Genomic DNA, 13,779 nt, shown 5'->3' with positions numbered 1-13,779 from the left:
GTTTACATGGCAATGTCTATTGTCCGGTGTTTAGTAGCCATAACAAGTAACTGCTACTAAGTATCTCCGCGTGCCTTTGCCCTTAGGATGGAGGAGACTGCCTTCTTAAATACACATTTCTCATTGGGAACACACATCCCTAAATGAAAGGAGAAGGAAAGGCTAATAAAGAGTTAATCTGAAGCTGCAGGCATACCTTCAGTTCTCTCAATAGGGCCCTTAAGTCTCCCCACATTTCTCCTGTTCAGATGATCAGAAGCCTCATAGGAAAAAAACGCTCAGCTCTGTAAAGAAAGTTCCCATAATGCCTCGCTCCGGCACCAAGACCAAGACCCCTGTACATGTTCAGTTAGTAAGAATATGAGGAAGCTTCCTGCTGATTGGCTCAGATCCACATTACTATGGAGGGGGGGAGTGAGTTCTTAGCATTCTTGAGGGAGGGGAGAGAGGAGAGAGCTGTGGCAGAGGAAAACAGAGACAACAAATCTTTTGACAGAGGACTCAGAGCAGCATTTCTGTGAGTGCTTATGGCTGTATTTAGACCTTTCTGATAAAGCTTACTGAGTTTTTACCTTTCCTTCATCTTTAAAATCACAGCCTTCTCCCAATAGCCATCTTGGAAAGATATATTCCAAATGCTTGAGCTGCATCTTAATCATATCATGAGCATAAACACTTATCGCCTCCTTTGGCCCGGGAAATGCTTCCTTGACACTGGATTAGCTCGTACCAAAGGCAATGGAGATCCTGTAATAGGAGGGCATCACTTGGTTTAGTTTAGAAGGTACTGATGTTACTATGGACGAAGCTTAACATCCGGCAGATACACGCCCTTCAGAGGGTCACGCCTGTCTCTAGTCAGGCTTATTAGCAGCACGTTTGTCCCCACTATTGGGAAAGTACATGGTCTGGTGAATGAGCTCGCGAACAGCAGAAGGATCATTGGCGTCTGCAAAAAATGGAAAGGTAAAAAAAAAAGTATATAGGGCAGGCAGCTTATTATGTACACACAATATCATTTTGGCATTTTACTGCCAATAGATTTGCCACATTAGTGCCACCTAGAACCCTATATTTATTCTGCAGAAACCATTACCATACCTGAGTTAACAGCCCTAGGAGCTCCCTCTGTTTGTTTAAAAGAGAACTACACCCCCTACACCCTGCCCGTGTCGGCGGTGAGACCCGAAGCTTCTACGATTGAATGGAAGATGGCGTCCGGGTACATTGCTGCGCTGCTCTGCATTTTTAGGTTGGGGTTTGAGATAGGGACAGTTTTTTAAGTTACAGAATATGCAATAAGGAAGAGGTGAGGGGGGTCGAGGCAAGCCAGTTAAGGGGGCTTTTATAGCTAAGGGGGGGGGTAGTTCTCCTTTAAGATAGTAGCTGCCATTTTAGCTTGGTCTCCCATAGCTCTAGAGGCTGGTAGCATAGATCACACACTCTGATGGGAGGGGAAATGAATTCTTCTGAAATCGTATGGGAGGGGACGAGAGAGAGAGGAGAGGGCTGCATAGACTCAGCCCCAGGAATGAGGGTTTTTTCTGAGAAAGGAAGTTTGATACCTAAGAACATGTTTACACAAAAGAATACAAGAAATCCTGTGTTTCTTTTGATTGAGCAGTTTTTCTGTGAATGCTTATGGCTGTATTTACATAGGCCTTTCTGGGACAGTTCACCTTTAAGTTTACCTTTAGTATGTTACAGAATGGCCATTTCTAAGCAACTTTTCGGTTGCCTTCTTCGGACTCTTTCCAGCTTTTAAAAGGGGGTCACTGACCCCAGCAGCCAAAAACTATTGCTCTGTGAGGCTACAATATTATAGTTATTGCTACTTTTTATAGCTTATCTTTCTATTTAGGCTCCCTACTGCTCATATTCCAGTCTCTCATTCAAACCACTCTCTGGTTGCTAAGGTTATTTGGACCGTAGCAACCAGATAGTTGCTGAAATTGGAGAACTGCTACAGAAAAATAAAAAAAACACAAACAATAAAAAATGAAGACCAATTGCAAAGTGTTCCAAATTATCACACCCTACATTATACTTACAGTTAATTTAAAGGTAAACATCCCCTTTAAACAGACCTCTACACCTCTGAGCCCCCAGCAACTGCAGCATCTTCTTCCTCTATAGATTTGCCCTGAATCCTTCATATGTTTTTATGCGCTTACCAACATGGAGCTGGCTCAACAGGGCAGAGAACTCATCATTTCCCTCCATGACGCGCAGCAGATTGGAAGTCTCTATTCGTTCCAGTGTCACGGCCCAATAAATGTAGATCTTCTGGTTGAAGCCCACGTACACCAAGCAAGGGCTGTTCTCATCTTCCCGGCAGGCATAGAGGCCTAAGAGCACAGCGGCAGGAGAGACATGTGGCATTAGTGATTGAGTAATTAAGTATATTATATTAGGCATAATGTATTAGACACTGACCTGCACAGAAGGCACTGACATTCTCCTCCACCTGGAAGCGCAAGATGGCGTGGTTGTGATCAATAATGTATGTCTGTCCATCCCACGCACAGGCAACAACTTCTTCCTCCCCATTGCCCTGCAGGGAAGCAGTAAGGTTATGCTGCTACATAGAAGTGCACACTGATAGATGGGTTATCTAACGCTGTGGAATTCCACGTTTCCCACAAGTAGAAGCCGGGGCCAAGGGGAGGCAACATGGGGCACACTGAGAAAGTTTATGGGGTATTTCACCTTTAAATTAACTTTTACTATGATTCAGACAATTATATTCTTAGACCAGTGCCTGTGTGTGCCATACTCTGCCTGCCCTATGCTGCCTGTGTGTGCCATACTCTGCCTGCCCTATGCTGCCTGTGTGTGCCATACTCTGCCTGCCCTATGCTGCCTGTGTGTGCCATACTCTGCCTGCCCTATGCTGCCTGTGTGTGCCATACTCTGCCTGCCCTATGCTGCCTGTGTGTGCCATACTCTGCCTGCCCTATGCTGCCTGTGTGTGCCATACTCTGCTTGCCCTATGCTGCCTGTGTGTGCCATACTCTGCCTGCCCTATGCTGCCTGTGTGTGCCATACTCTGCCTGCCCTATGCTGCCTGTGTGTGCCATACTCTGCCTGCCCTATGCTGCCTGTGTGTGCCATACTCTGCCTGCCCTATGCTGCCTGTGTGTGCCATACTCTGCTTGCCCTATGCTGCCTGTGTGTGCCATACTCTGCCTGCCCTATGCTGCCTGTGTGTGCCATACCCTGCCTGCCCTATGCTGCCTGTGTGTGCCATACTCTGCCTGCCCTATGCTGCCTGTGTGTGCCATACTCTGCCTGCCCTATGCTGCCTGTGTGTGCCATACACTGCCTTCCTTATGCTGCCTGTGTGTGCCATACTTTGCCTGCCCTGTGCTGCCCGTGGGAGGTGAACCTGGCAGGGGTTTGTTAACATTTGGAAATAGTAATTATATGGTCCCTAAGGTGTGTAATTATATGCTGGGGGTTGCTATGCTATCCACAAGGGAGGAGAAGCCATATGGATTTAAGGGTGTGTCTTAATATGACATAATATAATTCTTTCACATATGAATGAAGGGGGATATCCCTACAGTGAGCACCAAACATTTGGGGTTTTGCTGCGCTACCTCCATTAATGTGGGGATGGTCTTGTGATAACATGGATGTGGTTTGAAGTGGGCGTGGTTAAAAAAAAGGGGAGAGGCCAAAACTGGCTTCCATTATCGACCCTCCACCATGTAGGCCAGAAAAATTCTGACCCTCGGTACCACAGAAGTTGGACTGTCTTAGACAATTTGGTTTTCATTTTTTTTTTTATTATTTGTGGTGTTTCAGTTATTTAACTTTCTGTTCAGCAGCTCTCCAGTTTGGAATTTCAGCAGCTATCTGGTTGTTGGGTCCTGTTTAACTTAGCAATCAGGCAGTAATTTGAATGAGAGACTGAGATATTGATAAGAGGGGCCCTGAATAGAAACATAAGGAATAAAAAGTAACAATAATAATAATAAAGTTGAAGGCCCACAGAGCAATAGTTATTTAGCTGCCAGGGTCAGTGACTCCTATTTGAAAGCTGGAAAGATATAGAAGAGAAAGGCAAATAATTCAAAAACAATAAATAATGAAGACCAATTGCAAAGTTGCTAGGAAAAGGATATTCGGCAAAATATTAAAAGTTCATTTGAAGGTTAACTGCCCCTTTGAAAAACCCTGGGTAGGCAGAACGCCACAAAATGACCATGCATACAAAGGGTATCAGAGATCATCAATGAGTCAGGGTGCCAAAGAAGGCCCTACAGAGACCCTCACCGTTATATCCACCTTCTCTAGTGCAAACAGCTGATGATCCACCTGGACCGACCATAGGAGCTGATCTGAGCCCTGTAGGAGCCGATCTGAGCCCTGCATAAGCTTCAGGGTGCCTGTAAGAGACAAAAGAGGCAGATCATGGAAGCTCCCCCACTGCCCTCCTTCCCCCAATCGCCACAAAGGATAAGTCATGCATAAAGGGGGGGAAGGCGCTGGCTGGTTAGTGGGGGCCCCTGGGGTAACAGCCCCGGTGGGACTCTCATACCCCAGTCTGACCCTGCAGACCACTGACAGCAGAGGGGTTTGGATAATCCAAGTGCAGCGCAGCCAGGCCCTCCCCTCAAGACCCAAAACCCACAGCGCCCAGGACGACTGTCCCCCTGTGCCCACCTGATGTCAGCCCTGAGTACAGAGCCCCAGAGGGACAAGTGGGTTTCTGATGGCAGCCCTGAGTACAGAGCCCCAGAGGGACAAGTGGGTTTCTGATGGCAGCCCTGAGTACAGAGCCACAGAGGGCAAGTGGGTTTCTGATGGCAGCCCTGAGTACAGAGCCCCAGAGGGACAAGTGGGTTTCTGATGGCAGCCCTGAGTACAGAGCCCCAGAGGGACAAGTGGGTTTCTGATGGCAGCTCTGATAGATAGTGAAAGTAAGCACAACCTGGACTTACATGTTTCAACTGCCCTCTTTGTGTCTATGGCTCCTACCTATATACAAGGCAGCCCTCTAGCTGCTCATACCTTATTCTCCTTCTTCATACAACAACCTCCTATACTTCTCAATGGACACTCACCATCCAAAGTGCAGAGGGCAAACAGGCCGGCTTCCTTTCTCCCAGCACTAGGCCCTGCACATTGAAAGAGAAAGACTGTTATTAGTAAAACATCAATCAGCTTTTCTATTCCCAGCTGGGCAGGGTCAAGGTTAGAGCAGGAGGCGTCATGGCCTCATCAAACCAAAGCCAAAGGTTTTCTTGAGAAATCAGAATTAGGTAAGAATGACAGTACTAAGGATCCAGCTAATAAAGGCAGCCATTTCAACGGACCCAATTTTAGTAATTTAAATACGCGGGTCACTCAGGAGGAAATTCAGACTTGAACATAGGTCCATGAACGGATGGTATTCATCTTGGGAAATTAAATGAGCTTAGCTCTTTTTTTGGCAAATCTCTTCACTTAGTTTTGCCGGATTCATTGAGGTCTGGCATCGTGCAGAGGGACTGGTGAATTGCTAACGTGGTTCTTTTATTTAAAAATGGATCCTGTTCTCAGCCTGAAAACTATAGGCCTGTTAGTCTAACATCAGTAGTAGGAAAGCTTTTGGAACGGGTAATAAGGGATAAGGTACTTGAATACATTGCTTTTTCTCTGTGATAATAAACCAGTACTTGTACTTGATCCCAACTAAGATATAATTGCCCCTTATTGGGGGCAGAACAGCCCTATTGGGTTTATATAATGGTTAAATGATTCCCTTTTCTCTGTAATAATAAAACAGTACCTGTACTTGATCCCAACTAAGATATAATTACCCCTTATTGGGGGCAGAACAGCCCTATTGGGTTTATTTAATGGTAAAATCATTCCCTTTTCTCTGTAATAATAAAACAGTACCTGTACTTGATCTCAACTAAGATATAATTACCCCTTATTGGGGGCAGAACAGTCCTATTGGGTTTATTTAATGGTTAAATGATTCCCTTTTCTCTATAATAATAAAACAGTACCTGTACTTGATCCCAACTAAGATATAATTACCCCTTATTGGGGGCAGAACAGTCCTATTGGGTTTATTTAATGGTTAAATGATTCCCTTTTCTCTGTAATAATAAAACAGTACCTGTACTTGATCCCAACTAAGATATAATTACCCCTTATTGGGGGCAGAACAGCCCTATTGGGTTTATTTCATGGTTAAATGATTCCGTTTTCTCTGTAATAATAAAACAGTACCTGTACTTTATCCCAACTGAGATATAATTAATGCTTATTTGAGACAAAACAATCTTATTGGGTTTACTTATTGTTATATTGATATTTTAGTAGATTTAAGAAATGGAGATCCAAATTATGGAAAGACCCCTTATCCGAAATACCATTGGTCCCAAGCATTCTGGATAACGGGTCCTATACCTGTATATACCTTATTCCCCATAAGACTTTCCATGTACCTCTCTTTATGCTGCCAATCAGGTGCGTAGAAACATTTTTATTATGGATCCGGAGAGAAGTCTGGTGAAGGATAACATCCCGTGTGGAAACCTCCCTTAAATAAAAGATATTGCAGTAGGTGAGCTGGACTGTAGAGCAGCAAAGCAGAAAGGTGTGTGTGTGTACAGTCTAGGAAACATACAGCATAAGCAAATCGGATACATATCAATGGAAAGGGCATTACACATGCAGACTAACAGAACTAGATTAGTGCAGACAGGGACAGAGTAGACATGGTAGCCTGGCTAGAAACAGACGAGACAGCTTTAATAGGGTAGTTAATCTTTAAGCTAACTTTTAGAATATTATAGAACAGACAATTCTTTGCAATTTTTCAATTGGTCTTCAATTTTTATTTCTTATACTTTTTGAATTACAGGCATGGGATCCACTATCCGGAAACCTGTTATCCAGAAAGGTCCCAATTACGGAAAGGCCATCTCCCATAGACTCCATTATAACCAAATAATTCTAATTTTTAAAAATGATTTCCTTTTTCTCTGTAATAATAAAACAGTACCTGTACTTGATCCCAACTAAGATATAATTACCCCTTATTGGGGCAGAACAGCCCTATTGGGTTTATTTCATGGTTAAATGATTCCCTTTTCTCTGTAATAATAAAACAGTACCTGTACTTGATCCCAACTAAGATATAATTACCCCTTATTGGGGCAGAACAGCCCTATTGGGTTTATTTAATGGTTAAATGATTCCCTTTTCTCTGTAATAATAAAACAGTACCTGTACTTGATCCCAACTAAGATATAATTACCCCTTATTGGGGGCAGAACAGCCCTATTGGGTTTATTTCATGGTTAAATTATTCCCTTTTCTCTGTAATAATAAAACAGTACCTGTACTTGATCCCAACTAAGATATAATTACCCCTTATTGGAAGCAAAACAATCCTATTGGGATTAATTAATGTTTAAATAATATTTTAGTAGACTTAAGGTATGGAGATCCAAATTACTGAAAGATCCCTTATCAGGAAAACCCCAGGTCCCGAGCATTCTGGATAATGCGTCCCATACCTGTACTGAAAAACTTGAGCTAAACCTCACCACAGCGCCACCTGCTGTCCTTGTATGGAAGCACAGAAGGAGGAAAGGAATGTTGCATGCCTCCTGTGTAAGGAGCAACGGGGGGATGGATTAAAATACCTGGAGGACACAATACTGCCTCTGCAATGTCAGAACGGCTTGCAGGGCTTGAATATATATGTTTAACAGTCTACTATTATTAAAGTGACCTGGTATAATATTTAAAGCATCACATACATAAACTTCTTCAGCATCTATTCTGGTCTCATACATCATTTGGTGCTTCCTTTCCCCCCTCTCTCCGCTCACCTGGTTTCTGCAGCTCCTGCCCCCTCGGTGCCCAAGCTCGGGTCTTCTTTCCATGTACAGAGGAGAACAGCATAGCCGCACCCAGGCTGGGACACCATGAGCTCCGGGGTCCCATCTGCAGCAGGATTAACAGAAAGACTATCCACCTGCAATGAGACGGGGAAGGGTTAAATGCTAGGGGGAAAAGAATTTTTGCCGCACGCGGAATCAGTTCGGTATTCAGCTGAACCCAAAAAAGTGAGTTCAGAGCTGCACGCTAAGTTAAAGGGGTTGTCCACCTTTTCTCATTGCTACCCAAAAAATGATAGAGTATGTTCCCCTGAGTGTGATAATATGGGCCTTGCAAAGACTGTGTATCTATGTGTCGGTATGAGCTGTTAAAAACTTTTTGTAATAGCTGCCTCCACTGACTCCTGCCCCCTCTATAAGGCAGAGGATCAGAAGACAGGGGAAGATGGCCCCTTTGAACTCCGTTGAGCAAGTCTGCAATTTATATTTAACCCCGTTACTGCCAGTTATTGACAGCAATTCAAGGTGGGGGGGTGGCACCACCCCAGGTCCAACCCCCAGAAACAGGGATCCATTCTCTCGCGATACTTCCTTGGAGGGTTCTTTGAGGAGGGAAAGTCGGGGATGGCCACCCAGGTCTCCTAGGCAGCAGGAGGGTGCACTTCCACAATCTGGCCACAGGAGGGCAAGGTGAGTGGGGAGGGAAAGTCGGGGATGGCCACCCAGGTCTCCTAGGCAGCAGGAGGGTGCAGTTCCACAATCTGGCCACAGGAGGGCAAGGTGAGTGGGGAGGGAAAGTCAGGGATGGCCACCCAGGTCTCCTAGGCAGCAGGAGGGTGCAGTTCCACAATCTGGCCACAGGAGGGCAAGGTGAGTGGGGAGGGAAAGTCAGGGATGGCCACCCAGGTCTCCTAGGCAGCAGGAGGGTGCAGGTATATGTGTTTTAAAGGAGACTGACATATCAAGAGGTTAAATGCATAAGAGAGTAGAAAAAGGGGGGAGACTGGAAAACAATGGAGTGAATGGCATGGAATAGAGGAGGGCTAGTGCTTTTACATGCTTACATGTAACTATGTTTGTTAGGCCCCCCCGGGAGGAGGGGGGCCCAGATAATTATGTTGTACAGAGCCCTGCGATTTGTGTTGGCGGCCCTGCCTACACACTAATATTACAACTAGAAAAAATTACATTTGATGGTTCAAAAATACAATTTTCAATGGTAGAGTGAATTATTTGCTATGTAAACGGTGTAATTCAGAAATAAAAAGTACCCCATAAAAATCATGACAGAATCCCTTTAACAGTTATAAGAGGAAGAACATATTCAGGGTCGGACTGGGGGGTGCAGGGCCCACCGGGGCTCCCCCCCCAGGGGCCCCAGCCAGACGCGTCCCCTAAACCCCCCCAACCCCAGGACGTCCTTCCCTGAGTGCGAATAAGTTTAACGCGTCAGGGGGGAACGGTCGGGCAGGGGGAGTGCTGGCAAGGGTCTGGGCCCACCAGGAATTTTCCCGGTGTCCCAGTCCGACCCTAACCATAGTCACTTTAAATAGCTTTTTCTATTTGCGCTTTACCTGCCCTTCAAGCAGCCATTTCTTTAGGGTCACCAATTGGCCACATGTCAGGTCAGCATCCGGGGGACTTTCCCAGCGAAAAGCCCGCACTACTCGGTCTGTGTACCCCAGAACCAACTCACAGAGTCCGTCCCCATCTGGAAGAGGAAAACAAAATGTTGTACAAGTAACTTCAAACAAACTGAGGCTTTCAACAAATAACCAAAATAAAAGAAGGCCCTCGTACCTGCTTGGGGGCTATTCAGATATCTTACTAATATTGCAATTTCTGCAATATAAATTCAAGGGAAATCTGAAATGATGGAACTTGAATTTGTTTAGGTCTGGACTGGGGTTCAAAATAGGCCCTGGCATTTTATATATGCAGAGGCACAAACAGCCCCCCACCAAATGAAATGTAAATGTCTATGGCATGTAACAGCAGCCCCTGCAGATTGGCAGTCCGGGCCTGCCTCTGTCTAATTTGGACCAATGCCTAACACAGGGGTGGGCAAACTTTTTGGCTCACGGGCCACATTTACTTACCCCCGGGCCAGACCGGGGCAGGGCCAGGCCAGCGTTACGCCCCCTTAGTCTGTTTAATTCCGGCCCGCCAATGACACCAAGTCTCGCGTGATGAGACTTGGCGTCGTCGGCGGGCCGGATTAAAAAGGCCAAGGGGCCGGATGTGGCCCGCGGGCCGTAGTTTGCCCACCCCTGGCCAAACAGTAAATATAGGAGAACGCACGCATTTCATTCCTACCAATATCACTGATCAGAGCAAGCTTTGTGTTGGCTGGGAGGTGCTGGGTATAGGTTGCTTTCTGCTCATCCCCCTGCAAAGGGTCCAATGGGCCTTCAGGCTTGGCCGACAAGTCAAAGAGGTGAAACCAGCCTTCTGCGCTGACTGCAATCACAAAATTCTTTGAGGGGAAAAGAGATACATGAGATACATTTATTAACATAGGTGCAAAATTGTTCCATTCAAATTTTTTTATATGCTGAACTCCAGCTGCAAAACATTTCTTCTCTTTCTGCATCATTTGAAATCATGGGAGGGGAGGAGGGACTAAAACACTGATGTTACAAATTGTAACAACTTCTCCACAGCATACAGACAGCACGCAGGAACTGCATCACCCACAATGCATTGCACTGTGATGCTGCTTTCCTTATTGAGATCATGTGTGCAGGGAATTATGGGATTGGGAGGATGCAGGCAGAAGGCAGGCTCAAGGCAGTCGACTACTGTTACATGTTTTTTAAAGCCTCAAAGTAGTCAGCCAGATTATTATTATTAAATCATAAAAAGGCTGCATATTTGTTTTACTGATGTACATTACAAAGTTGCTTAATATCATGTTTACTTTTCAAAAAGCTTAAGTTGTGTTTGGGTGAAGTTTCCCTTTAAAGCTAATGATCATGTTTAGCCCAGAGTGGAAGCTAACACAAGATTAGGGTTTTTTTCAATTATGCTATATTATATAGTAAACTGTATCAACGAAGCAAAACTGTTACTACTCACCTTTCCTTTATTGCAAACATCGCCTACCCCAACACACGTGAGCTAGAAAAAAAAAAAAAATGTAGATAGCATTAAACAACAATGTTACAACACCAGCCATTTTGTTTTCTGCTTTTGCGTGTTGAGCTGCAATCCACTCACATATATATTTATATATGACAAAGGCCAGCTTAATATTAATAATATTTATTCCATGGAATAAATAAGAACTCTTTGGCACTAAGGTTTGACGTACAAACAGCCTGGGTGTTCAAGGCCCATCAGGGGTGCTGGCCCAGGGGCCCCTGTTGTCTGCCCGCTCACCCCCCTGGCCAGGCCCAGATTTGTGGGCAGGTCTAGGGCAGCAAAAATGCGGATGCGAGGGGCCTAGGTGCACCCTATCTTAAAATCCCCACCCTTGTGGGCACATTTTGCCTTAACTGCGCACAATGTTCTAGTGTGTAAGGGCAAGGAATTTATACATCCAGGTACAGGAGATAAGGTATATCTACAGTAGGGATGTGCGGGCCGACAAGAACTCTATCGGCATCCGACCCTTACCCGCCCTCTCCCAACCTGAACCCTAACCAATACGGCTTCTCCCTTCTATTTATAGACCCGCACCATTTACTTGAGTGACTTCTTCAATTTGCCCATTTGTAGCCACTTGGATGAGTAGAGAAACATTTTCAAGTAAACTCAGAAAATTATACTTAATTCTACAAGCTACTGTACATCATGGCCTGGATCAGGGGTCTCAAACTTTTCAAGCAAGGGGCCAGTTCATGGTCCCTCAGACTGTTGGAAGGCTGGACTATAGTCCCCCCACTATAGTCCGGCCCACTCCTGCATCCTCTCTCTTCCAGCTCCCCTCTCCCGCTGCATCCTCTCTCTTCCAGCTCCCCCCACATCGTCCGTCCTCACTCTCCCAGCTCACCCCCACCCCGCTCCTGCTGTCCCTCCTCCCTCCCAGCTCCCCACTGAATCCACTCTCTTCCAGCACACCCCAGCTCCCACAATGTCCGTCTGTCCTCTCTCTCCCATCCTGTTGCCCATTGAGTCCTCCCTCTTCAAGCTCCCCCCCACTCCGTCCGGCCTCCCTCTCCCAGTTCTTTCCTCCCACTGCCTGCTGAGTCCTCCCTCTCCCAGCTGAGTCCTCTCTCTGCCAGCTCTATCCGTCCTCCCTCTCCTAGCTCCCCACTGAGTCCTCTCTCTGCCAGCTCTATCCGTCCTCCCTCTCCTAGCTCCCCACTGAGTCCTCTCTCTGCCAGCTCTATCCGTCCTCCCTCTCCTAGCTCCCCACTGAGTCCTCTCTCTGCCAGCTCTATCCGTCCTCCCTCTCCTAGCTCCCCGCTGAGTCCTCTCTCTGCCAGCTCTATCCGTCCTCCCTCTCCTAGCTCCCCGCTGAGTCCTCTCTCTGCCAGCTCTATCCATCCTCCCTCTCCTAGCTCCCCACTGAGTCCTCTCTCTGCCAGCTCTATCCGTCCTCCCTCTCCTAGCTCCCCACTGAGTCCTCTCTCTGCCAGCTCTATCCGTCCTCCCTCTCCTAGCTCCCCGCTGAGTCCTCTCTCTGCCAGCTCTATCCGTCCTCCCTCTCCTAGCTCCCCGCTGAGTCCTCTCTCTGCCAGCTCTATCCATCCTCCCTCTCCTAGCTCCCCGCTGAGTCCTCTCTCTGCCAGCTCTATCCGTCCTCCCAGCTCCCCCATTCGGCTCCCCGCTGAGTCCTCTCTCTCCGCTGCCAGGGGTGAGGATGCAGTGGGGGCCTGGTAAATTACCCTGGGGGGCCGTAGTTTGAGGATCCCTGGCCTGGATGAATGAGAATCTTCACAGACATTCATAGCGATGTCTAAATCACTGTAGGAAAAAACTAAAATGTATTCTTACCATCCCGGAGCAAGAGCGGGTCAGCCAGGGCTTGCTTTGTTCATTTTTATAGACATGCAACTTTCCACTCGTGTCCCCAAGAACCAGCTCGTTCAGCTGTAGAGAGAACAGGCAACAGTTTGACATTAGTTCCCACATGCTACACATCTGAACTTGGTTTAAACCAACCATTGTGTCCTGTCACAGTCCCTTACCGAGTCATTGTCAGCATCCCCCAGGCACAGGGCGTGAGGGAACAGGGAGCCGCTGAATTCCAGGACTGCTCGTTGCACATAGCTGAGGGAGCGCATGGAGCAGCAAACACAATGCTACCGATACCGACAAAATCCTACGTTTGAATGTAGTCAGGATACAAAAGCTGGCTTATTTTATTCTTATATGAAACAGCAATTATTTTATTGTTTGAAGTAATACCAGTTGGTAAGTGCCCAGGAGAACTGCTACATTAGGCAGGCTAATACTACACAAACAAGCTGGAAGCAGCCCAGCCTGATATGGAACTAATGCTACAGTTTTACTTCCGGCACGTTAAAATGACGTCAAGGCGGCAGCAGCCATTGGTCGAATTCTACACATGTGATCGCCTGGCCTGTCAAGTGACTAGCAGAGTATATAGATATAGAAACACTTTGTTTGGCTAGGGAAAGGGGCTGGACTTCCCCATTGGCTGTGCTCGCTCACATGGCTAGGGAAAGGGGCTGGACTTCCCCATTGGCTGTGCTCGCTCACATGGCTAGGGAAAGGGGCTGGACTTCCCCATTGGCTGTGCTCGCTCACATGGCTAGGGAAAGGGGCTGGATTTCCCCATTGGCTGTGCTCGCTCACATGGCTAGGGAAAGGGGCTGGATTTCCCCATTGGCTGTGCTCGCTCACATGGCTAGGGAAAGGGCTGGATTTCCCCATTGGCTGTGCTGGCTCACATGGCTAGGGAAAGGGGCTGGATTTCCCCATTGGCTGTGCTCGCTCACATGGCTAGGGAAAGGGG

General features: G+C 46.7%; 1 protein-coding gene across 2 annotated transcripts; it reads right to left on the bottom strand.

Moving 5' to 3' along the window:
- Positions 1-512: 512 nt before the first annotated feature.
- itfg2 (integrin alpha FG-GAP repeat containing 2) lies at positions 513-13,408 on the bottom strand. 2 transcript variants are annotated; one of them, NM_001126551.1, is given in 12 exon segments: positions 517-949; positions 2,175-2,348; positions 2,437-2,554; positions 4,282-4,394; positions 5,073-5,126; positions 6,450-6,544; positions 7,845-7,990; positions 9,428-9,564; positions 10,170-10,329; positions 10,932-10,973; positions 12,795-12,890; positions 12,989-13,332. In NM_001126551.1, coding segments are annotated over 12 exon segments (1,326 nt in total). In that variant the 5' UTR covers positions 13,085-13,332; the 3' UTR covers positions 517-854.
- Between the last annotated feature and the right edge of the window lie 371 nt (positions 13,409-13,779).

Source organism: Xenopus tropicalis, chromosome 3 (assembly GCF_000004195.4).
Source record: "Xenopus tropicalis strain Nigerian chromosome 3, UCB_Xtro_10.0, whole genome shotgun sequence".
Lineage (NCBI taxonomy): Eukaryota > Metazoa > Chordata > Amphibia > Anura > Pipidae > Xenopus > Xenopus tropicalis.
The sequence above is the reverse complement of the archived record's forward strand: the minus strand, read 5'-3'. Positions and strand labels throughout refer to the sequence as shown.

What these genes read in the sequence shown, in the direction of transcription:
- itfg2 (XM_031897613.1), bottom strand. Translation starts at nt 13,084, where the DNA reads ATGCGCTCCCTCAGCTATGTGCAACGAGCAGTCCTGGAATTCAGCGGC. An exon ending in TGCTCTGATCAGTGATATTG is followed by an intron (nt 9,565 to 10,169) that starts GTAGGAATGAAA and finishes TTCCTCTTCCAG; the next exon opens with ATGGGGACGGACTCTGTGAG. An exon ending in GTTGAGCCAGCTCCATGTTG is followed by an intron (nt 950 to 2,174) that starts GTAAGCGCATAA and finishes CATTTTTTGCAG; the next exon opens with ACGCCAATGATCCTTCTGCT.